The sequence below is a fragment of the Chrysemys picta genome, chromosome 8 (genome assembly GCF_011386835.1).
Source record: "Chrysemys picta bellii isolate R12L10 chromosome 8, ASM1138683v2, whole genome shotgun sequence".
Taxonomy (NCBI): domain Eukaryota; kingdom Metazoa; phylum Chordata; order Testudines; family Emydidae; genus Chrysemys; species Chrysemys picta.
In genome coordinates, this window is record NC_088798.1 from 18891546 (window position 1) to 18916009 (window position 24464).

The following is a 24464-nucleotide window of genomic DNA, read 5'->3' on the forward strand; positions in this document are numbered from 1 at the left end:
CGGCGAGAGGAGTACGCGGAGTCGACGGGGGAGCCTGCCTGCCGCGTCTGGACTGTGGTAAGTTCGAACTAAGGTACGTCGACTTCAGCTACGTTATTCACGTAGCTGAAGTTGTGTACCTTAGTTCGAATTGGGGGGTTAGTGTGGACCAGGCCTTAGTGTATTAAAGATGAGCGGTATGGGTAGTATCTGAAAGCTTTCACCATCTGAGGGCTGTTTGGTCTTGGTTAAATTCCTCTGGAGAGTTGTCTTCACCATAAAAGCCACCACCACAACTGGTACTACTTGACCCCTTTACTGGTAGCCTCAACAGAGAGGCCAGTTAGTGATTTGTCCTCTCACCCCAGAGGTAATCTTTCCAAGCCAGGGTATACATATTGACAGTGTGCAAAAGCTTGCACTGGAGCTGTACCTGTTCTTTGAAAAACACCAAGGGTTTTCCTTTTCAGAGCTGTCCCTCTGGCACCTTTTCATGAGCACTCAGTTCATAGTAAGAAAGAATAAGATTTTTAACACCTGGTGCCCTGGCCAAATTCCTAGGTGAGTGAATGATTATGTTCTGTCTTCCTCTGCAGTTTCATCTGGTTAGTTATTTTTCATTTCTTTTTCTAAATGCTGCTGTGTAGTGCTTCTTGCCCAAAGTGGCTGCAGTGTCTCACCCAAGAGAGGGCTACAGTATAGAAGTGGATGCATGCATGTATAATATTGAATAGAGCCTTTATATTTGTGAGAGTTACTGTATGAGTTAAAATATGAATACAAATATCTCCTCTTACTAGTTTTTGTAAGGGCCAGTTTACTCAAACCTGGGACCTTCTCTGATATACTTCTGAGTAAGGACTTGTTAAAAAACTAGGTAGGAACCACAGGATTTGGTCCTATGTTTCTAAGGTTGTTACTAGGGCTGTCAATCACAGTTAACTCAAGTGATTAACTAAAAAAAAAATTAAATTAATCGTGATTAATCGCAGTTTTAATCACACGGTTAAACAATAATAGAATACCAGTTTAAATGTATTATGAATATATTTGGATGTTTTTCTACATTTTCAAATATAATGATTTCAATTACAACACAGAATACAAAGTGTCCAGGGCTGACTTTATATGATTACTTTTGATTACAAATATTTGCACTGTAAAAAAGATAAACAAAAGAAATAGTATTTTTCAATTAACTTCATACAAGTACTGTAGTGCAATCTCTTTATTGTGAAAGTGCAACTTATAAATGTAGATTTGTATCTGTTACATAACCAATCAAAATCATGTAAAACTTTAGAGCCTACAAGTCTACTCAGTCCTACTTCTTTTTCAGCCTATTGCTAAGGCAAACAATTGTTTACATTTATGGGAGATAATGCTGCCCGCTTCTTATTTACAATGTCACCTGAAAGTGAGATCAGGCGTTCTCATGGCACTGCTGTAGCCAGCGTTGCAAGGTATTCCAGTATACTAAACATTTGTATGCCCCTTCTTGCTTCAACCACCATTACAGAGGATATGCTTCTATGCTGATGTTTAAAAAAAAAAGTGTCAGTTAAATTTGTGACTCAACTCCTTGTATGTCTCCTGCTCTGTGTTTTACCTGCATTCTGCCCTATATTTCGTGTTACAGCAGCCTCAGTTGACGACCCAGCACATATTGTTCAATTTAAGAACACTTTCAGTACAGATTTGACAAAACACAAAGAAGGTACCAATGTGAGATTTCTAAAGATATCTACAGCACTCGACCCAACGTTTAAGAATCTGAAGTGGCTTCCAAAATCTGAGAGAGACGAGGTGTGGAATATGCTGTCAGAAGAACCCAAACCACTAAAAAAGAAAATCAACCTTCTGTTGGTGGCATCTGACTCCGATGATGAAAATGAATGTGCAGAACCCATTATCAGCATGGAAGTGTTTACTGGAATACTTTGCAACCACGGCTACAACAGTGCCACGTGAACACCTGGTCTCACTTTCAGGTGAAGTTGTAAATAAGAATATTTGTAATAAAAAATAATCCTATAAAGTGAGCACTGTACACTTTGTATTCTGTGTTGTAATTGAAATAAATGCATTTGAAAATGTAGAAAAACATCCAAAAATATTTAAATAAATGGTATTCTATTGTTTAACAATGCAATTAAAACTGTGATTAATAGTGATTATTTTTAATCTTGCGATTTATCGTGATTGATTTTTTTAATTGTTTGACAGCCCTAGTTGTTACAAAGCTTATATTCCCAAACTCTGAGAACACTGATTTTTTTTAAAAGAATTCTCATTACTAATTAAATTATTATTTTGCAAATGGAATGTTATACTTCTATGTAATTAGACACTTGGGATCTTTGTGCTTGGACTTCTGCTGCAAAGCGCTTTATGAAAACATGCTGTTAGCTGCAAGCTGTAAGCCAGCTAACCATGTTATCAATCAACTACATAGCTTATTACTCAAGAATACAAAGGCTTCCCACTTTTTCTTATAGGTTTACTGTCTGGGGAGAAATTGGATTGAACAAGAGCGGTTGGCACGAACAGGTGCATTTTTCATCTCTATAATGAAGAAAAGCAGAAGTGTCATGACGGTTACAGCAGATGACGTAAGTTTTTAAAAAAGTCAAGGTTTGTTCATTCCAGTATATTTTTTTCAGAACAGAACACACAGCCTGATTCTCCTTTCACATAGGCTGGCTTTACACTGGAGTTGCTCCTTGAGTTACTGACTTCGTTGGAGTTACTCCTAAATTATAGCAGTGTAAGTGAGAGGAGAGTAAGGTCCATTGATTAAAAAATAATAATGTAAACTCTTTTCTGTTGCTAATGCAGTGTGTGCTTGAACATTCTACTTCATTAGACTGTAAGAGAGATGGACCTGAGCCCAACCACAAACTTTGAGGAAGATCTGATCTGGATCCACACTTTGTGGATTTGCTGTAATTATGTATTTATAAGCATTTTTTCAGCACTCACTACTGTGGTTTCTTAACACCCCATGTGCTGATATATTAATCTATCACTTCTCTTGCCACAATAATCCTTTATTAATTACATTCCAGTTCTTATTCTCAGGAGAAATGCATCAATTTGTAATAATGGCAATGATAATCACAGCAGTAATTGCCTTGTTTATTACAGCTTGGGATCTTTAAAAATGGAAAATCATCTTCTCCCAGAGTATATGTAACTGTTACATTTTCAATATCACTCCAGCACTTTTAATACCAGCAGCAGCCATTCTTTAATATTCTTCTAATGTAGTTTGTTTGGGTTTGTGTGTAGGTGTTATATATAATGGTTCATTAGCCAATTCCCCAGCAAGTACTAATTGGAAAGGGTAATTTTAATATGTGTTTATTCTCTATCTCTCCTGTGTGTGTGTGTGTAAACACACTAAAATTACCCTCTCTGAAGATAGTATCTGTTGGGGAACTGGCTGCCGTTCAGACAATACAAATAAGGTACAGAACCTTTCACCTGTAGGTCACTAGTTTGAATCAATGGATAAATGTTTCTATATAATGGATGTTTGGTACCCCCCCCCCCATATAAGATGAGTTTGATAGGTCTCAGTTCCTGCTCCCACATCACAAATTCTCCACCATGCTGTACAGCTCTGCACTAATTGGCAACTCATTAAAGAGGCCAAGAACTGTATGAATCTTGGTGACTGAACTGCCTCTGCCACCCACAAAAGAGTCTCCCCCTCCACTCTATATCAGCCTGTTGACAGAGTAGTATGTCTGAAGCTTTCCCTTCAGTGGCTCTGTCAGGGGCTGTCAAGCCAATGCCTTTTGTCAGGTAACTTCACATGTATTCCTCCCTCTGTGGTTTACTCCGGGAGTACCCAATCTGGACTCTCGCCATCACATGTCTCTAGGCAGGGGGGGGGGGAGGTTTGAAACCAGTGTGCCAAAAGGTCAATTCTGTGTTTTTGCTTTTTCTCTGAGGGATAGGAACAGTGTATTGCCAGCTGTTACAAGTTATCACAGAACTTTCTAAGCAAGCACTGTTGTTCTTAATGTAAAAGCATTACAAAGAAAATGTATTAAAACAATAAAGAAATTTAAACAGCCAGTAAACATACCAGGAGTCACCCATCAGTCTTATGGGGCCCTAGTAGGCCTAAGTCTTTCCAACCCTTCTGCAAGAGTTGGGGGGCCCCTTTGGACAAGAGATGCTGTCCATTTGCTGGATCATCAAGAAAGCCTTTGTCCCTAACAGTAGCGGAGTCAGATACCATACTATGTCCTCCTGCTCCACCTGGTCCATTTCAAAAGCATGTACATCCTCCTCTTAAAGCGAGGTAATAATATGGAGTCTGTGCCATCCAGCGGATAGGTACATGGGATCTGGCTCCACCTACCAGATTATGTTTTGCCGGTGCAGTTTTTCCATAATGAGCTGAAGTTGATAATCCTTCTCCTTCTCACTCATGCTGATGCTGCTTCTCCTGATCTGTACTCTTGCTCCTGAGCTGCAAGCATCTGGGCTTCCAGGTGCAATCTTTCCCTCTCCAGCCACAGATTCTCTTGCTCTAACTGTTAGTCTCGCCATGATCCCAGTTGCAGTGGTGCATCTGATCTGGATGGAGCATGACTGCTGCATATGCCAGCTTCTTCCCAGCTTCCCTCCCCCTCAAGATTTCCCCTGCCTGCTGGACTCTCTGCCAATGGCTGGATGTTGCCTGGTGATTCCTTTTCTGGTCCTTGGTGTATAGCTGGTCAATGAGCTGTGCCTTTGAGATTTTCAGTGTTGAACTGCCTTTTTCAGCATATCTCAGCCATCTGCCTTTTTTTCAGCTTTGCATAACTCATTTTCATTTCACTGTACCTTCCCCACCCAAAACTGAGACTCTTCACCGTGCTTTTCCCTTCTACAGTACTTGCTGTCACTGTTTTTGGCACTTTGACAGTTCCCCACTGTCCTAGATCGCACACACCGACACCATAATATGTGTCAGTTTCAGAGTTGACTGCACCTTTGACCCACCTGCCTGGTCTTCCTTGAGGGCATCTGCTTAAAGCTTAAGCTTCTCAGCCATCACTTCTCTTGGGATGGAGACCCATGTCTTTCTCCCTTCAGACTGGAGTTTAGGCTTGCACCTCACTGCGATATCCCAGCAGGTATGACCAGAGTTCAGCACCTGCGGTTTATTCTTTCTCCAGTGGCTATAACATTGTACACCAGTTACCAACCAACCTTATAAACCTACATTTATTTGTAGGACAAAAGCATTCCAGAGAAAACATATATGAATGAAAGAACCTAAATATATGCTAAAAGCTTACCAGAGGTCACCCTCAGCCCTGACGTAGGGCTTTAGTAGTTGTCAGTCTTTCAAACACAACAACTGGGGTTTCCCTGTTGGTCCCAAGATCATGTCAGTTTTTAGATTAGGAACCAGACTCCCACTGCACAGTTCAGCTATTTCTTCATACAGCCTGGGCCTTTGATCTCCAGTATCCTGGAGCAAGTTAGACAAGTCAGTGACCCTCTCCTGAGGGCATAGTTTCAAAAGGCTGGGTTCTTTCATAACTGGGGTTGTGTAGTTTGCATTAACCACTCTCCAGGGATTCCCCAGGAAATCCACATAACAGTTGTTATCCCAAGAGGCCATGCTTGTCTGGCACATTTCAACATAGTTGTTTTGAGTTTCTTACACTTCCCAGGTCTCACAACTATCACATCACCCCACCCCCAACAGAACTGGGTATTAGCAAGTGTGGTTGTCTGGCACCCTCAGGGGGACCCACTGACTTAATTCCCGGACAAAGCATCAGTTACTGAGTTTGTATTCCCTTTAACATAAATTACTTCCACATCATAATCTTGGAGTACCAGGCTCCATCTTAGCAACTTGACATTCATCCGTTTCATTTGATGCAACCCGGTGAGTAGTGAGTGGTCTGTTTATACAGTGAAGTGTTGTCCAAAAAGATAAGGCTGAAATTTGCTGAGGGCCCATACCACTACAAAATATTCTTTTTCAACTGTTGTGTAGTTTTACACTTGGGGGAGTGATTTCTTGCTCAGATACGCTGGGATGTCTCTTCCCTTTTCTTACGATTTGCATCAGCCCAGTCCCAAGCCCTGTATCAGAGATGTTTGTAAAAACCATAAATGGTTTGTCAAAAGCCGGGCTTATCAGAACTGGGTCTTGGGCTTCCTGCAGTTCACAGACAAAGGTAAGGCTGCCCTGATTCCCAGGGCTGCCCAGAGGATTCAGGGGGTCTGGGGCAAAGCAATTTCGGGGGCCCCTTCCATAAAAAAAAAGTTGCAATACTATAGAATACTATATTCTTGTGGGGGCCCCTGCGGGGCCCGGGGCCTGGGGCAAATTGCCCCATTTGCCCCCCCCTCTGGGCGGCCCTGCTGATTCCCCCCTTCCCATCATAGAGTAACCCTTTCAAAGAATCACTATGGACATTGTGTGGCCCCTTAGCAAAGTTACCTGGAGAAGGAAAAAGTACATTCTGATAGTAATAGGTTGTGTCTCCTGCTATCCAGAAGCAGTAGCTCTGAGGCAGACAAGGTGGCTGACACTTTGCTAAAAATATTTAACTGGGTGGGTTTTCCCCATGAGGTTTGGACTGATCAGAGTCAAACTTTGTCTGCTCTACATAAAGGGCTGTGGAGAAATGTGAGGTTCAACACTTCTGATCGTCTCCCTACCAGCCCAGACTAATAGGCTGATTGAGAGATTTAAAGGAATCCTTGAAATGATGTTGAAAACGTTTGTGGACCAACGCATCAGTGATTGGGATAAATGTTTACCTTACCTGTTGTTTGCTTGTTTGTTTGTTTATCTGGGAGATTTGCCAGCAAACCCACTTAACACTTTCTGTCCCAAAACTCCATGTCTCAGTGGTACATTTCAGTATGGTCATTTGAACTCCTTATGCTTACCAGGTCTCACATCTGTCTCACATCAGTCATCAGCACTAAATCCACGCATCTCTTTTGTGGCTCTATAGAGAGCTGACCAGAAAATGGAATTCCCTTCTCACACACACGCACACAAAAAATCACATATTTGAAACTTTTTAAAATCCCTCATGGGGGCAAAAAATCAAAAACTCACACTATTTTCACAGGAAGGGATTCCCAGAAAAGTTCAATTTTGGGAGAATCAAAACAGAATTCTTGGGCTTGCTGGCTGTTGGATGGGCTCATTGGCTCTGCAGGAGTCTGGAAAAGCAGCTAGCTGCGGAGGTGGGCAGCCAGGAGCTAGCTGTCCAGGGAGTCAGCCAGGCGCGTAGCCACCGAGTAGCTCAGGGAGAGTGGACCGCCAGGATAGCTTGTTGAGCCAGTCAAGTGAGGAGCAGACCAGTCTGGTGAGCCTGGCAGCCCACCAGGTGGGGACCAGGGGAGCCTAGTCTGCCAGCTTGTTGCGCTGCTGGGAAGCAAGCAGGGGAGCCTGTCTGGCTGCCAGAAAACTGGGGACCCTCAGGAACTGTGGATTCCAGGAGACCACCTGCCTGCCCAGTTTCCATCAAAATTTTCATCCAGCTATAGTTATTTGCAAATCTCTCATTAAAGGTGAAACTGCGTACAACTAGGCAGCTATAAAAAGATGAATGTAGGAATCTAACTTTAGCCGCCCATTTAAAAATGAAATCTTGGCCATTTTGCTCTATTGTATTGAGCTAAATGCATTTTATAAAATAGGAATTCCATTTTAAATGTACACCCAACAATGAACCTTTATGGTTTGTAGAAGGAAGTATCTCGGTGACTTTTGCAGGATAAATTAACTGAGGCTTGATGTAAAGTTGGGGAGTTTAAATCTGTCTTTCTGGGGGAGAAAGGTATTATATTTCTGCAGTTTTTTTTTAATTCTTAGAATATTCTCAACTAATTAATTTATGTATTATATTTATTCCCCAACTTTACATCAAGCCTCTTACATCATGTGAGTGAGGGTTTCAGGCTCCGGGACCCACATGCCTGTTATTTTTATTTGTCCAAAGTTCAGTTGACAAATGTCAGAGGCAAGGCTGTATAGCTATCAATAAAACAATCCTAAGAAGTTCATCTTTCTTATATTGACTTTCTCCACAGAGGGAGGAACATTGGATCAAATCTATTTAAGCCGAACTTCATAGTCAAATACAAGTTGTAGATGTATTTTAATCATATCCTGTAAAGAAATTAACAGGAATAATATTTCAAATTCTCCTATCTTTATCCATGTGAATGCCATTCCTTAATTTGTTAAGAGTCCCATTGAATTCAGATGGACTACTTCTGGAGTAAAGTATTGCTCAAGGTGAAGGTGGCAGAATCTGACCTAAGTGTTTGAGAACATGAATAGGTTTAAATTTCTAGTTTTTAAAATATGATCTGAAACAAGCAGCAGGTGGCATTGGCTGAGATTGTGCATTTCATTTTCATCTTGACTTTGTTTTCTGAAATGGCTCCTAATTTATCAGTATAGTCAAGAAGTGCTGGGGTGATGGTACCTGGATTGCTCAAATATAACAGCATATTGCCTATATTGCATACATAACTAATTTACATTCTTGCTGTAGCATTTCTATTCAGTGTAACAGTTGGTTCTACCCTATTTTAGCTGCTCCTTTTCTCTGTGTTAGCAAGATAATTCTGAAACAAAATCTGAATCCTTCACATGCCATCAGAGGTCACTTGGGGCATTAACAACTCCAATTCCATAAAAAGCTTCCAGGCAGCCTCTTGTAGGGATGTCCTGTGTCACCCATTAGTGAGACTCATTATCTGTGATAAGATCAGTGAATTGTTCTTGGTTTTATTTTTTAAATTTATACTGTTGGGGAAGAGATCGGTGTATAACCAGGGCCCTACCAAATTCCATGAAAAATGCGTCATGGACCGTTAAATCTGGTTTCCCCCTGTGAAATCTGGTCTTTTGTGTGCTTTTCCCCTATGCTATACAGATTTCACAGGGGAGACCAGTGTTCCTCAAATTAGGGGTCCTGACCCAAAAGGGAGTTGCGGGGAGTGGTCACAAGGTTGTTTTAGGGAGGGGTTGCAGTATTGCCACCCTTACTTCTGCGCTGCCTTCAGAGCTAGGTGGCTGGAAACTGGTGGCAGTTGACAGGGGCTCCCAGCCAGAAGGCAGAGCTGCCACCAGCAACAGCGCAGTAGTAAGGGTGGCAATACCATACCATGCCATCCTTATTTTTGTGCTGCTGCTGGTGGCAGCTCTGCCTTCAGAGCTGGGCTTCTCGCCAGCCACTTCTGCTCTCCAGCTGCCCAGCTCTGAAGGCACCGCTGCCGTCAGCAGCAGTGCAGAAGTAAGGGTAGCAGTACTGCAACGCCCCCTACAGTAACCTTGTTTTGTTTTGGGTTAGGACCCCTACAATTACACCACTGTGAATTTTCACATTTAAATAGCTGGAATTTACGATTTTTAAAATCCTATGACCATGAAAGTGACCAAAATGGACTGTGAATTTGGTAGAGCCCTATGTATAACTGTACCAACACTTGTTTCTTTGGCGTCTTATAAAAGGCCTGTCTCTTTCTTTCACACACTTTAGTCTAAGAGCTGCCAGCATTATGAAGCTATCTCTTAGGAATCACTTGCTTTTTTCAATATATTGAATTTGAAGCACTATTAACTTTTGAGTGCAAGTTTTGAAGGACGCATAACTGGGCGAGTAGGATATTGGAATATCACTTTCTAAAACAAGTGATATAACTTCACAACTTTTAACTTTTAACTAGATTGTTAACCCTCTTGGATTCTACTCGATTTAAAATGTGTTGTATTGTCCTTCAGAAATAGCTGTACTGGCAGCCATCATCAGTGCTCCCAAAGGAATTAGCCAGGATGGGATCTGTTGCATCCTGAGACCAGTATGTTCATGGTAGATATTATGAGGTGATGAGTCATCCTTGGACTACAGCCTGAATAAGCCTCATGTGGGGATGAGTTAGTCCTGTGTTGAGCTCCAGCCAATCCACAAGTTTGGGGCTGCTCTGGTGACTCTCGGAGCAGCCTATTCTGCTCAACGTCACTTCATGGCTTGGAACTCTGCTCTGCTTGATAGTGGTGACAGATTCCACTGGCCTCAGTCTGTTCCAGCCCCGCCATTGCTCTAGTCTTGTCTCTGGTCCTGCTCCAGCCTTGTTCTGGGTCCAGCCTACCTCCCAGCCCTACTGTTGTCTTCTTCCAGCCCTGCTCTTGACTCCTGGTTCCAGCACTAACCCTTGGTTCTGACCACTGGGCACGACCACCGCTGCTTCAGCCACTAGACATAACCTTCCTTGCCTTGGTTTTGACAGATATACCACTTAACAAACAGACTGTCAAATTCTGCACCAATTTCAGCTCCTGGTGTAGCATTCTGTAAAGCACATTGCAGTCCTCGAATCTTAAGGTGACCGTTATAAGGGTGAGGGTATTGAGGGCCACATCTGAAACAAATAGTCAAAATATCCTGAGCTGTTGCAGATCAGGGGTGGGGAGAAGCTGTCATGGTTATGGCTACTCTGATTTTTCTAACGATAGCTGGAAATTCAACTATATTGTTAACTTGAGTAACAAAAGGCAGGTCTACACCTTCAGATGAAGGTGCAGATATAACCAATGCCATTTTTCCATGTTGCCTCAACATTGCTCCAGACTTATGCAATTTGAGGATAAGCCTGTTTTCTCTCATCCTTACCCCATCTGAACCAGACACTGGTTGAGACAATTGACTGCACTGGATGTTTGATAAAACGGAGGCATAGAGCATCCTGAAAACACTACAGACAATGTTTCGTCACGAAGTCTCAATGGCCCTATCTAGATGGACCCAACGTGAAAGTACACTCCAGGAGGAAGAGCAATTGCCCACTAACACCCTTCTAAGAGCAAGAAATGAACAGTCAAGAAAGGCATGTTAAGAGCACTCTGTGTTTAGTATAAGCCAGAGTGCCTGGCAGGCTACAGTTATCATGAGCATTGATTGTACACACTGCTTCATAGAATCTTAAGAAGCTGATTATGCAGAAAATTAGATACTGGAAGTGATGGCTGGAAACTTTGAGATGATGTCTTGTGTATGGTGGCTTATACTATCAATTATGTCTTCAGTAAAGCAATTCCTTCATTAAAACAATTCACGTTTTTAGCCAGGTGTGATTATGTGATTGCCTTTCACTTTAGATGTGAAGATTTCAGAGAACAATTAGCTACCACAGACTTCGTTTATAGTGCTTGTCTTTGCCTTCTGAACTGGAAATTGAAAAATCTTAGTGGAACTTACTGGCATGGTGAAAATGGAGTGTCTTGCAGGCCAAGTACAGTCAGTTTCTGCATAAAGGGGAAGAGCATCATCTGACTTGTTTTCCTCAAAGTTTATAAGAAGTAGAGATGAATGTTGTCAAGGCTGCTTCCCCACTTTGAACTTTAGGGTACAAATGTGGGGGCCTGCATGAAAACTTATAAGCTTAACTACCAGCTTAGATCTGGTCCCCTGCCACCACTCCCAAAATGCTAATTCCCTTCCCTGGGTAGCCTTGAGAGACTCTTCACCAATTCCCTGGTGAATACAGATCCAAACCCCTTGGATCTTAAAACAAGGAAAAATTAACCATCCCCCTCCTTTCTCCCACCATCTCCTGGTGGATCAAGATCCAACCCCCTTGGATCTTAAAAACAAGGAAAAATCAATCAGGTTCTTAAAAAGAAGGCTTTTAATTAAAGAAGAAGGTAAAAATCATTTCTGTAAAATCAGGAGGGAAAATAACTTTACAGGGTAATAAAACTTAAAGAGCCCAGAGGAATCACCACTAGCCTTAGGTTCAAGTTACAGCAAACAGAGATAAACACTCTACCAAAAAGGTACATTTACAAGTTGAGAAAACAAAGATAAAAACTAACACGCCTTGCCTGGCTGTTTACTTACAAGTTTGAAATATGAGAGACTTGTTCAGAAAGATTTGGAGAACCTGGATTGATGTCTGGTCCCTCTCAGTCCCAAAAGCGAACAACCCCCAAAACAAAGAGCACAAACAAAAGCCTTCCCTCCACCAAGATTTGAAAGTATCTTGTCCCCTTATTGGTCCTTTGGGTCAGATGTCAGCCAGGTTACCTGAGCTTCTTAACCCTTTACAGGGAAAAGGATTTTGGAGTCTCTGGCCAGGAGGGATTTTATAGTATTGTACACAGGAGGGCTGTTACCCTTCCCTTTTAGTTATGACAGATGTGAACCAAAGTCTTAGCTCTAAATACTCCTAAACATTGGAAAGGTTCAAAATTTGAACCTATATTCCATGTTTTGCAGTTGGTTCCATTTATGATGTATTGAATCAAAATCTCAGGTCAGGATGCCCTGGAACTTTCGAGGTGTTCCAGATTTTGAACCAGATCTGAACTGTAAGGTTCAGGCTGATCTCCCACACAGAAGTACTTCTGGCTCAGCTGTGGGAGGACTAGGAGCTAGCTTCCAGGACTGGTGATGTTTTGGAATTAAACCAGTAGAAGTTTGAGAACAAAACTACTTGGCTGATCAGACTCTTCTCTTTAGGACTGTCCACATCATTTAAGGTACCTCAGCTGGGAATTTGTCCCAAGTAGTAGATCTTGGATGATTCAGACTATATGATAGCACCAACTCTGAGGTCTCTATCTTCACCAGTTGGTATGAATAGGGCAAAACCTGATGATCTGTGATGATTCACAGAAAAGGGAGCTAACAGGTAATTCATGAATTTGTGTTGTGTGAGAGAGGAGTGGTATTTTGGATGAACACTAAATGGACTATTCATAGGAAAAGTTTAAATTTTGAAGGTTTGCCATGTAATGTGGACTATTCAGCTGGGGATCGTTCCTGCTTAACTTCAGCTTTCAGAACTGGAGGATTGATTCCAATTTGTAAATATTATGAAATTCACAGCGGTGAATTTGCAAACGAGCACAAAACTTTGTAATATGGCAGTAGTAAAATTTTTCCAGAAGCTAAGAATAAAGATTTATTTTGTGAGTAGTTCAGCTCCCCCAAATACTAAATATTTATGAAAGTAAATTAATTGCTGATATTCTTTCTTTGTGAAAAAATGTATTTGCATAACTTCAATTACTTTTTTTTTTCAGATTGCTAAAGATTACTTAGAATGTGGCCTGAGCAAGTCTTATAGTACATCTAGTAATATGCTCGGCATAGATCTCTGGAGAGGAAGAAGGTGTTGCTCATGTAATTTGCAGTTACCACCATTGTCCCACAGACAAAGTGAAAGAGCTAAGACACCTGACAGAGACATCCTCGCTAGACCAACAACTTTGCCTTTGCTGACGCCACCGAGTATTGCCATCACCACTTACCAGGACAGGTAAATTGTTTCAGATTCTTAAAATTCTGCTGTGTGTTTTTTTTTTTTTTGAACGAGCCCTCAAGATATTACTCAATAAATGGGTGGGGGAGGGATATAGTGGTTAAAATACTAAAGTCAGCATTTACCAACCAGTATCACATTATGGTATCTCAAGTAGATTAGGAAATAACTGCAGTACAGCAGTTTGGAATTTTGACTTTGTAGTGGTGAACACTGTAAGAAGTTAACTGATGAAATGATTAACATTCTGTGGTCTGAACAAATGTAAAAATTTTCATTTGGTTAAAAATTAAAGGAGTAGTTCAAAATGCTTATAAATATGTAAGTGCAAAATTGTCTGATGTGTGTTAGAAATGACCTACAGAAGTTATTCAGGAAGCAGTAGGATCTTTCTGGTTTTGAGGTATCTTAAGAGACTTTGAAATCCCAACATTAGTGAACTTGTCAATGGAACATAAAATTAAAGTCATCCTGAGTCAAAGCCTCTTACCTTTACAGCTTCCTGTCTATTTTTTTTTAACCGAACTTATAATTCAGGTTTCCTTTCTATTTCTTCCTATAAGCTCAGTATGATGTGATTTAGAATCTAGTCATGTGATGGGAAGTTGGGGGTGGGGGTGGGGGAGGCATATCATTCTGGAAACTAGGTATGCCAGTTATAAATTAATGCTTTATTACTTGTGTAACTGACAAAATCTCTGTTGGGAGGTAGATATCAAACTAAGTAGGTGTCTCTACTTAGCTAGAACCAGGCTTGAGATTGAAAGGATGTGCTCTAACTCCTTGGGAAGGTGGAGATAATGGATGAGAATATCCCAGGACAGCTGTCAAAGCCTCACATGAAGGAGGATTGTGGTCTCAAGTCTCATAGCTGCTCCCTAATGATATTCAGGAAAGGAAGACTGACCATTGGAGATGTCCATAATGAGCTGTATAGATATACTAGAGATGTGTCAGGAGTCTGGGTCAGTCATGAAATCGATGTGTTTTCGAGTTAGTTTTATTTGGGTCTAAGGAGCCAGCTGAGCTTCTTACATACGGATTTATTTCTGACCTCTGTTTACTTTCTGTTTTCCTTTTTTTGTTTTTTATATTGCTCATTTACCCACTGAGTTCCAGTCTGGGGGAGTACCCTGTAGCCTGCGATATTCACATAGATATTAAAAATTAGTAACACTAACTTAAAACATAGATGGGTTATAAATGTTGATGTCTGATGAAAACTGTTGGCCTACTCTGGAGTGTATATTATAGCTTTCAAGTTTGCAAAAGTGTGAGTCAAGGAGGATTATAGAATCTAAGCCTTACATGGAGCTGCAGGGGATGTTTCTCTGCTCTACCTTACAAATTGAGCAATCAATGATTCATCTACCCATTATTGCAACTCCACTTCCGTTATAAAGCCCTCTTTCAACATGCTCATACTTTCTCAAAAATGTTTATCAAACTTTCTGTACTTGGTCTCAGCCAAAGGGTGAAGGGTTGTTAATTCTCCAACCACCGCACTATATACACACGAAATATTTTGTTTTCAAATGCAAAATCTCTGGGTCTTGTGGAAGATCCTCAAAGGCAACACTGAAAATGTAAATATCTTATAGGTTTTGATAAATTTTATGTTGGTAAACCAATGATTTAGTCGGTAGAAATATAAAAGAGTAAATCCCAGCACTGTGTGCGTTACACATTTATTTGTAAGGCATTGAAACCACAGGCATAATTTCCCATGATTCTTAATGCACTCTGCTGTAGCACCTCCTCTCTCCTTTATCCAACCTCCTTTCATCTGTACAACTTATTATTACTCTAGGAAAGAGGAAATATACTTTGATTTCACAGCATATACATTCTATGCTGTCTAGTACTTGAAGCCTTTTCAACGTAGAGTCAGAGTAAGATGCATAAATCATACTGGATCGAACTCAGGCTCTGCCGTTAGTTGGTGGAGCTCACATAGTAGTCAATGGGATGTTGCACCTTATGTCAGGGCTGAATTTCACCAATTCAGCTTAAATAAGAGTGGGCAAAAAAAAAAAATTACTAGTGCTACGACAACCAGAATGATAAGTACCTGGAGCTAAATAATGGTGCCTGTCTGTCACATTCTTCTCATATAAGCCTTGTTGTCTTAACTGAGTTCACTAACATACTGCATTAGCGTATGCCTTTGAATATAATCACTTTTAATGTTGTTGTGGGTTTTCTTATTAAAATTCAGAACAACACATTATTTTCTGGAGCAATGCAATGCAGCCTTTTGTTTTCAAAATTTAAAGTAAGTATTAACTAGTAAGGAACAACCCTTGCAGTTACAGGTGGTGGTATTAACTATCTTTAATAATTTGTCACTTAGCACAGTGTTCTAAATTCTATAGAAATATAAAAAACACAGTCCCTGCCCTAAAGAGCTTGTAATCTTAAAAAAAGACAAGAAAGAAAGATGAAGAATGGCGGAATGGGTACAGTCTACAAGCAAAATGGTCAAGCTCATGGTTAAGGCTGCAATTTTGGAAATTTTTAGTAGATTTCATGGCAGAAGTGCAGGGATGAAATAAGTTGCAGAAAAGTCACCAAATAACATAGTTTTTGCTACATCAGCATGAACACAAGTATAGTGGGGGTGCTGAAAGGTGAGTTTGAAGGGCAGCAGTTGGAGAACGACCCCAGCCAGCTCCCTGCTCTGGGCATTGCAGCCTGTAACATGGAGTTGCAGTGTCACTCAGATTTGGCCCATCCACCCCTCTGCCTCCATCTGCAGAGGAGTGGATGGGCCAAACCCGAGTGGTGTTGCAATCTAGTGCACAGGGTCGCAGCTGTTAGATGAGAAAACTACCCTGCATTAAACCTAGAGATGGAGCTGATTTCTGAATTATAACTTTTTCAGAGTTTAGGTGTGTTTTGGATCCAGGGTTTTGTGTCAGCGCATTGTAGATTTTGAGTTCCAGCTGCAGAGTTCATATTTGGATCTGAACTTTCTCAAAGTGTGGATCTAGGTCTAAACTTCATAAAGTTCAGAGTTGGTCAGAACTGGAGTTTCAATTTGGGTTCATCTCTAATAATCATATTTAGAGCAATCCCTAAGCATGCTCAGTGCGGTTACCCAACATCTTTCCTCAAAGCCCAGTTGCCATTCTGAACATGGAGTTACTCTCCAAACTGAGGAGTGGTAATACAGGAGCAATACAGAATGGAATTGGGTGTTCCAGGGAATTTTCGCTCAAGAATCGCAGTTGGTTGAGTAATAGCGGGACAAAGTTACTAAAACCAGCTTTCTGATTTCAGATGGATTGAGCCTGTTGACTGTGAAGGTGTTGATTTCCCCTTTTTGAGCCCCTTTTTAGAGCATCCCATATGATGCATTTATAACAACTTATAACTTTGTTCGAAAGAGAGAATGGGGAGACTATTCATATGTGTTGTTTTTAAGAATGAATTAATCTTGGGCTCAGAGCACTGTTAATAGATGATTTAAGACCAAGAAAAATATAAAGAATTATCATTAGTTCCTCATCAGTTCTCTTTACAACACAAGGGGGCGTTGCTGCACCTTTCTTCTAATACAGTAAAATTGATGTATGCACTTTATCTGTATGGTATCATAACATCTGCTTTTCTTCTAGAACGATAAGCCTATAGAAAAAGTTAGTAATTAACATTGACATGCCAATAATTAAAAAAAAAAGTCTCTTCTAATAGGTGACTGAAAAATCGCTGGCTTCTTATTTCCAACTTGTATTTTAAATACTCTTTTAGAGTCCTAAGAGAAACATTGGTGCTGCTGCATTTAGATGTTAATGTTCATGATTCAGAACTCTGATTCCCAACAAGCAACTATTGTTTCAGGAGAACCTTTCCGCCTCTCACCTTTTTAGAGCTAGGTCCCAGCTTTATGTATAATGACAGGTTCGATGTTCACATTTTTTTTTTCCATTTTCTGACCGGGTTCTAATCTTTGGTGTTCTGTTATTAGTTCTGTGGTCTTGATTGCCTCATATAGTATAGTATGGAGTGCCAGTGTAAAATATCTCAGGCTTCCATTGTGAGCCCTAGCCCTTCAGAGAGCTTAAGTGAAAATTCGGAAGCCACAGGCAGAAATTCAAAATTCAGCCCTTCCTCTGCACAAGTGTTTTCACAATGTTAAGGCTAGGGGTCTAATAAGCCTAAGCTCTTCAGGGTCTCAGTCCTAGGAGGTAGGAAAGAAGCAATCTTTCTCTTTGAGGAAATTCTCAAACTTGAGTTCACAGTCTGGTTCAATGACTGGAATAAGGCAGCTCAGGCTAGGTCTACACTATGGGGGGGGGGAGGATCGACCTAAGATACGCAACTTCAGCTACGTGAATAGCGTAGCTGAAGTTGCGTATTTTAGGTCAACTTACCTGGCTGTGAGGACGGCGGCGAGTCAACCGCTGCCGCGCCGCCGTCGACTCCGCTTCTGCCTCTTGCCGCGGTGGATTTCCAGAGTCGATGGCAGAGCCATCGGGGATCAATTTTATCGCGTCTTCACTAGACGTGATAAGTTGATCCCCAATAGATTGATTGCTACCTGCCGATCCGGCGGGTAGTGAAGACGTACCCTCAGTTTCTGGGAGACTGGATGTGCGACAGCAGGAGTGTTTTATCAGTCCACACCTTCCATTTGTCAGGGATGACTAATCCAGTTTATATCCCATGAAATATTATGATTATGGGCCCATAGACTCCAGAAATTGTTTGCTAAGTTTATTCACTAAACTTAGCTTCAGTACTCAGACATCTTTTGTGTCTTCATAATCCTCAAAAGAATAAGGTGGGCAGATTTGCTATGACTTACTCAATATGGTTAGAGTTACCTTTACACAATAGTGAGTTGGTTGATGCTGTGGCAAAGGAGTTTATGAAATGGAGTACTCAAAATGAAACTCTGCTTAGAAATGTAAACCTAGAGGACCTTGGTCAAAGGACATCATATGGGTTTGCTGTAGATGATAGTTAAAGGCAGTGGAAGGATAGAGTACACGCTTTTTTGTCTGGATGAGTAGGGGAGCTGGCTTCAAGGACATTGAGTATAGTAAAACCTAGTTGAGGTTGCAGAGTAATTGACAAAAAGAGGGTAAATGCCTGAACTAACCTGTGGTTAGTATTAAGAACACTGAATTCTGTGCACTTCAGGACTCGTACTTTAGATTAAGGATTTTCTCAGATAAAAAATAAGAACGGCCAAGACCAATGGTTCATCTAGCCCAGTATCCTGTCTTCCGACAGTGGCCAATGCCAGATGCTTCAGAGGGAATGAACAGAACAGGCAATTGTCGAGTGATCCATCCCCTGTCATCCACTCCCAGCTTCTGGCAATCAGAGGCTAGGGACACGCAGAGCATGGAGTTGCATACCTGACCATCTTGGCTAATAGCCATTGTTGGACCTGTCCTCCATGAACTTATCTAGTTCTTTTTTGAACCCCATTATAGTTTTGACCTTCACAACATCCCCTGGCAATGAGGTTCACAGGTTGACTGTGTATTGTGTGAAGAAATATTTCCTTCTGTTTGTTTTAAACTTGCTGCCCATTAATTCCATTGGATGACTCCTGGTTCTTGTGTTATGTGAAAGGGTAAATAACTCTCTTATTCATTTTCTCCACACCGTAAAAGTATACATTTCAGGCAGGGGACAGGAACAGAGAGGGTATGTCTTCACTGGAGAGTTAAGTTGGGCTCCTACTTTTGGGTTGCCTCTAATACCTCTCCTGTCCACACATGCAAAAACATCTCACCTAGGTTTAATGGTGCTTTGAACGTGGGCTAGCTGGCTCACCTTGGGTTATTGGTTAAAGCCCAAGTGAGGCTTTAATTCAGACTGGTAACCTGCCCATTTTGCAGTCAGGATGCCGGCTAAATCACTTGCGTGCTGATAATCCTCCTGTGCCTTCCCACAATTTCCCCTGTGAGCCCAGAGGGACAGACAAGGTCCCACGATTCACTAGGAAAGAATCCTATAGCCCCTCAGCTTAACACAGCACAAACAACCATGGATATGTCCCCAGAAGTCCTAGTGCACCATCAGTGAGGACACAGTAACTTGGGTATAGCTTTTACAGTGTGGCTGCTCACACCAGAGCTCCTATCACCCAATTTCACTCTGCACTGAAGACATACCCTTCAGTGTGCTGAAAGCAAGTGTGCAACACCAAGGATCAGTGTGTGCTTGGCACACCTCTTCGCTTTAATGAGGTGTCTGATTGTCTTTGAATCAAAGGCTGTCCTGATTGGACCTTTCTGCACAGCGGCGGAATATGCAGGAGAAAGTGGAAGTAGGGATTAATGGTGATCCACAAAGAGGGGAGAGAGGAGTTTTTTATAGGTAGGTTTTGGACAGGCTGATTAACAGTGAGATGGAGTTTGCAAAGGAGGTTTGTACCTTTTTGTGGAGCAAAGAGGAACCAAAATAATAGAGAGCCAGTTGAGGAAGCTGATCAAAGGAGCACTACAATTAAAGGGACACAATCAAATAGTTTTAGACTCCGATTTAGAAAGAAATAGTCCAAAGACTAAACAGAGAGTATTTCTTATCTATGCTGCCAGTACTAATATTTAAAGATCCATTTTACTTAAAACAGTTCTTACTAGGTGAGTGTATAGACTTGTACATTGGAGACATTTTGCAGAGCAGACAAATCAATAAGACCTGTTCAGAAACTACTATACCTGGATTTTGTGTAATCTATATCTGTACTTGTAAAAACAACAAGGGTGTTATGGGACAGCTCATTATTAGGTGGTGGGCTTATGACACGAAAGGTGAGTCAGTCAGTCTTAATAAAGATGTTTTCACTTCATTTGCTTATTATTCATTGTAACTAGTCATATTTTTTGTAGTGACTGTTAAGTTATGACAAATATCTTCCTGGTGATCTCATAGGCATGATAATTCACTTTTGGTACTAATGCATATACTTCATTGCTCTGATTATCTAGCACGTTATCTGTCTCATTTATAAAAACATTTGTAAGGTGTCAGTCACTGTAGTATCTAGGCAACAGCTATAGAAACTCATACAAAATTCCAGAAAGGACTTTGTTCTCTACACCTAGATCAGCCACTGGTTTTGGTGGAGGTGTGACAGGGTACAGGGGCAACAACTGGTCCTTACTGAACATAGTAACTTCAGTTCAGGTTTCTCCTCCTCTTCCACAGATGTTCAGATTAGCTGCTTGAAAAGCAGAAGGGAAGGCAGAGTCCCACACTCAGGGTCAAAGGATTGCATTGACTAGAAGGCTGAAGGTCTTTGGTTGTCTGGGTTTTTTGTTTGTTTGTTTGTTTTCCCCTCTTTATTTTAATTTGATTAGAGGTCTGGGTAACTTAACTCTAGGGGAAAACCCTGGCTGAATGTTGTCTGTATTTTGTTTCTGCAGAGCCATTTCATCAGTTTACACATCATACTTAATGTTTTTTTTGTTTTTTTGCTTTTTCTTCCATGAGAAGTGCTGCGTCTCCTTTATGCTGTCATTGCTGAAGCCATTGTGAAAAGATGGGTCTTGCATTTTTCCTTGCACTCTTAAATTTGGGCTCATTCTGATCTCCTTTTGTAAAGTATTTCGGAGTTTAGGGTTCTATGTTGAGTCTCACATTGTTCACCAGAATAGCTAAAAGAGAGCAAGATGACAAATATAATGTATTGACTTTTAAACTGAAAGGTGGTTAGGGAGTTTGTATATAGTATTGTAATGCATTTGTTAGTGTGCCAACAAGAATTTAGTAGAAATATTTGGATGTCACATCCTGGAAATATAACTTTTTTTCACTATCTGGCAGTGGGTAGTTATCTATGTGTGCTAACTTTAAGGAAGAGTAATGGGTGGGCTGAAATGATTCACAAGAACATAATTCCAGCAAGGGGCTCTGAAGACATCCAAAGCCATGAGAATAAATCAGTGGATAAAGAAAAGCAAATTTGTCTCCTTGTACTTGAAAACCTCAGCGCAGTTCCAAGAACACTTCATGACTGAAATTATATGGATGTGTATGCCGAGACAGAAAGTAGTTGATTTAAGCAACTGCAGTACCAGACAATCCCAACAGGGTGCCAACAAACGAAGTAGAATTCAGTAAGGGTTAATTCTGCTATATGTGATTAAGCTTTAGCAGGGATTTAAAAGTTGCCATGCATTTTCACAGAATCTCAGGATTGGAAGGGACCTCAGGAGGTCATCTAGTCCAACCCCCTGCACAAAGCAGGACCAATTCCCAGACAGATTTTTACCCCAGTTTCCTAAATGGCCCCCTCAAGGATTGAACTCACAACCCGGGGTTTAGCAGGCAAACCACTGAGCTATTCCTCCAGGATACTGTGCATTACTGCACTCTTCACAGGATCTCACATGTTGACAGAGATTACAGCAGATTTAGTACTTTTTCTTTTTTTTTTTACTTTGCAAGTTTCTCATTGTTGGTTAGCTGAATTGTCTTAAAATCTGCCTCTGCCATGACTGAAATTATACAATAGTCCATCTGCAGTGTCAAGATTGTGGCGTGGAATAACTCGTGATGAGGTCTGTCTGTAGCTGAAATGTCAATATATCTCTGTCAACCATGTAGTTTATAAAAAGAAAAGTTTGAGAGATCAAAAATAGGGTACATTATTTTTGGGAGGAGAAGGAAAAAAAGGACAAAATTGATAATTTTTTAAAGTTTATTTTCTGCAATATTATTTCTTGGGTTACCCTAAATTTTAGTTCCACTATGTACACAAAGTTGCCTTGTCATTGCCTACCCTATGATCACTAAATTATTGCACCAGGAGTTATACTTATTTAATATTCCCCAATACTATGTCTAACACTATTTAGAATATAAAGCTATCTAAAATCACATAGAACACGTGTTTCATTAACATCCATGGTATTATGACATGAACTGTAAACAATTAACAGACAATGACTGAAAGGCAATAAAGTAAAGAAAAACTAAGCTATTTGCAAACAAAATGTGTATGCAGACTCTAAGGTAATACACACATGAAACTGTGTGTACAAATTATGCATGGAATGGAGTATTCAGGGGTTGGATCTTCAAACTCCATTCTAAATTGAAAAGCTTTTTAGGCAGTACATGCATAAATTTTGTCCATATTTCATAAGAGTTGTTAAATTATATTCAGATGTCCTTGTCTATTTTTCATAACTGAAACTGCAGTAATAAATCAAGGCAAGATGAAAGAGCAAGGAGGGAAAGAATAATCGTTCCATCTTCAGTCAAAACAGCCAAAATAATTCTTTTATCCTGTAGTTTGAGACTATCTGCCTAGTTAGATTCGAACATAGGGCCTGATTCTGATCTTACACCAGTTTTACACTGGTATAGAATCATAGAATCATAGAATATCAGAGTTGGAAGGGACCTCAAGAGGTCATCTAGTCCAACCCCCTGCTCAAAGCAGGACCAATTCCCAGCTAAATCATCCCAGCCAGGGCTTTGTCAAGCCGGGCCTTAAAAACCTCCAAGGAAGGAGACTCCACCACTTCCCTAGGTAACGCATTCCAGTGTTTCACCACCCTTCTAGTGAAACAGTTTTTCCTGATATCCAACCTGGACCTCCCCCACTGCAACTTGAGACCATTGCTCCTTGTTCTGTCATCTGCCACCACTGAGAACAGCCGAGCTCCATCTTCTTTGGAACCCCCCTAATTCAGTTTACTTTGGTAAAGTTATACTAGGGTAAATGAGTGGAGAACCCGGCCCATATAAGTAGAGTTGTGTTAATTTTATCAAGTTGAGTATATATATTGGACCAATAACATGTACATAAGGCCCATCCCAAACCACATGAATATAGTAGTCTGTTAGGAGCATATTTCTGAAAAAAGATCACACTATTAGCATTAAATATAATATAGACTGAATATATTCGGTGGGATAAAGATTCTGTAAAGCCATTTAAACTGTAGTTCAAAAAGATCTGTTGAAATACGTATGGCATTAATGGCCCAATCCTGTTAAATCCTCAGTTGCTTCATGGAAGTTGAAGGAAAATCACTTCAGTGGGAGTTGATGGGTTTCAGCAGTTCACAAGATTGAATTCTTACTTGAGCCAGTGATTCTTGCTATTCCTTATCAGTAAAAGAAAGCTGCAAATTTCTTATCAGGATTTAAGGCTCTTTTGAACTTTCTGGTTTTATACAGGCTTTTACCAAAATCTTAATGAATTGGCAAAATTAAGTGGTGCCGTGTGTGTATCTGTATGCTATTGTTACTCATCCAGCAATGACACTTTCTCCTGCTTCGGTCACTCTGAAGCTTCTAACTTGTAAGTATTTTTATCACTTTGGCTGAGGTCAAGATTCAGAGACAATACGTTAAGGGTCTGATCCTATATTCCATGTTCATCCCAAACACCCACTGAAGTCAGTGGGAATTTGCAGTGTACCAGGAGTACAGGATTAAAAGAAAAAAATACATTGATAAATCTTAATGCCATTTGCAGTGTCAAGAAATCCATTGATTGTAGTACTTTAAATTGTTCTCCAGGTGATGACAGCAGACAGTAAGTTATGTGCATCAGTAAAATAAGCCAATAGGATGTTGGACGGCAGAGACTAGTAAAACCACACATGCAGAAGAATACCGCATTCGTTTCTAGACACCTCCATACCAGCAAGAACCCTGATAAAAACCCTGAAACCTTTCATTCTGAAACCTGATAAATTAGAATTCATTCCTGGGCGAATGGAGGAAGCTAAAATTACAAAGAAGCTAGAGGTATTGATCTGTGAAGAAAGATTAAAAGGCCTAATTATGTACAGCCAGTCTGGAGAACTAAGCAGGAGGTGTGTGTCAATCATAACTGTGTACAAATAGTTGAGGAGGAGAAGAATTGTTTATGGAAGTATAAAGCTATAACTAGGACTAATGCGGTACAATAAAGAGCAGAAAAATGTATGCTGATTTTTTGGGGGAAATGTTTCTAATGGTTCTATCTGTTTAAACTGGAATAACCTCCTGGAGAAACGGTGGGCATCCCACTGTTTAGATAATTTCAAACTGAACTGTACAAGAGCTAGAGAATATATTTAAAGAGTAATCTTATAATGGCTGGGGGAATAGGCTAGTTGATCTAATAGGTGCTCTGATATTATGGTGATAGATGCCACTATAGGAAACCCCCAAAAAGATGATTTTTTGAATGTCTATGA

General features: G+C 40.6%; 1 protein-coding gene across 2 annotated transcripts in view; it reads left to right on the forward strand.

Annotated features, from left to right (window-relative positions):
* Positions 1-24464, forward strand: part of PDE4B (phosphodiesterase 4B) — a 380290-nt gene that overhangs the window by 41358 nt on the left and 314468 nt on the right. For both annotated transcript variants that reach the window (XM_005300089.5, XM_005300088.5), the window contains exons 2-3: positions 2478-2591; positions 13058-13293. In XM_005300089.5, the coding sequence (XP_005300146.1) occupies positions 2550-2591; positions 13058-13293 (278 nt within the window). In that variant the 5' untranslated portion in view covers positions 2478-2549. The remainder of the gene's footprint in view (positions 1-2477; positions 2592-13057; positions 13294-24464) is intronic.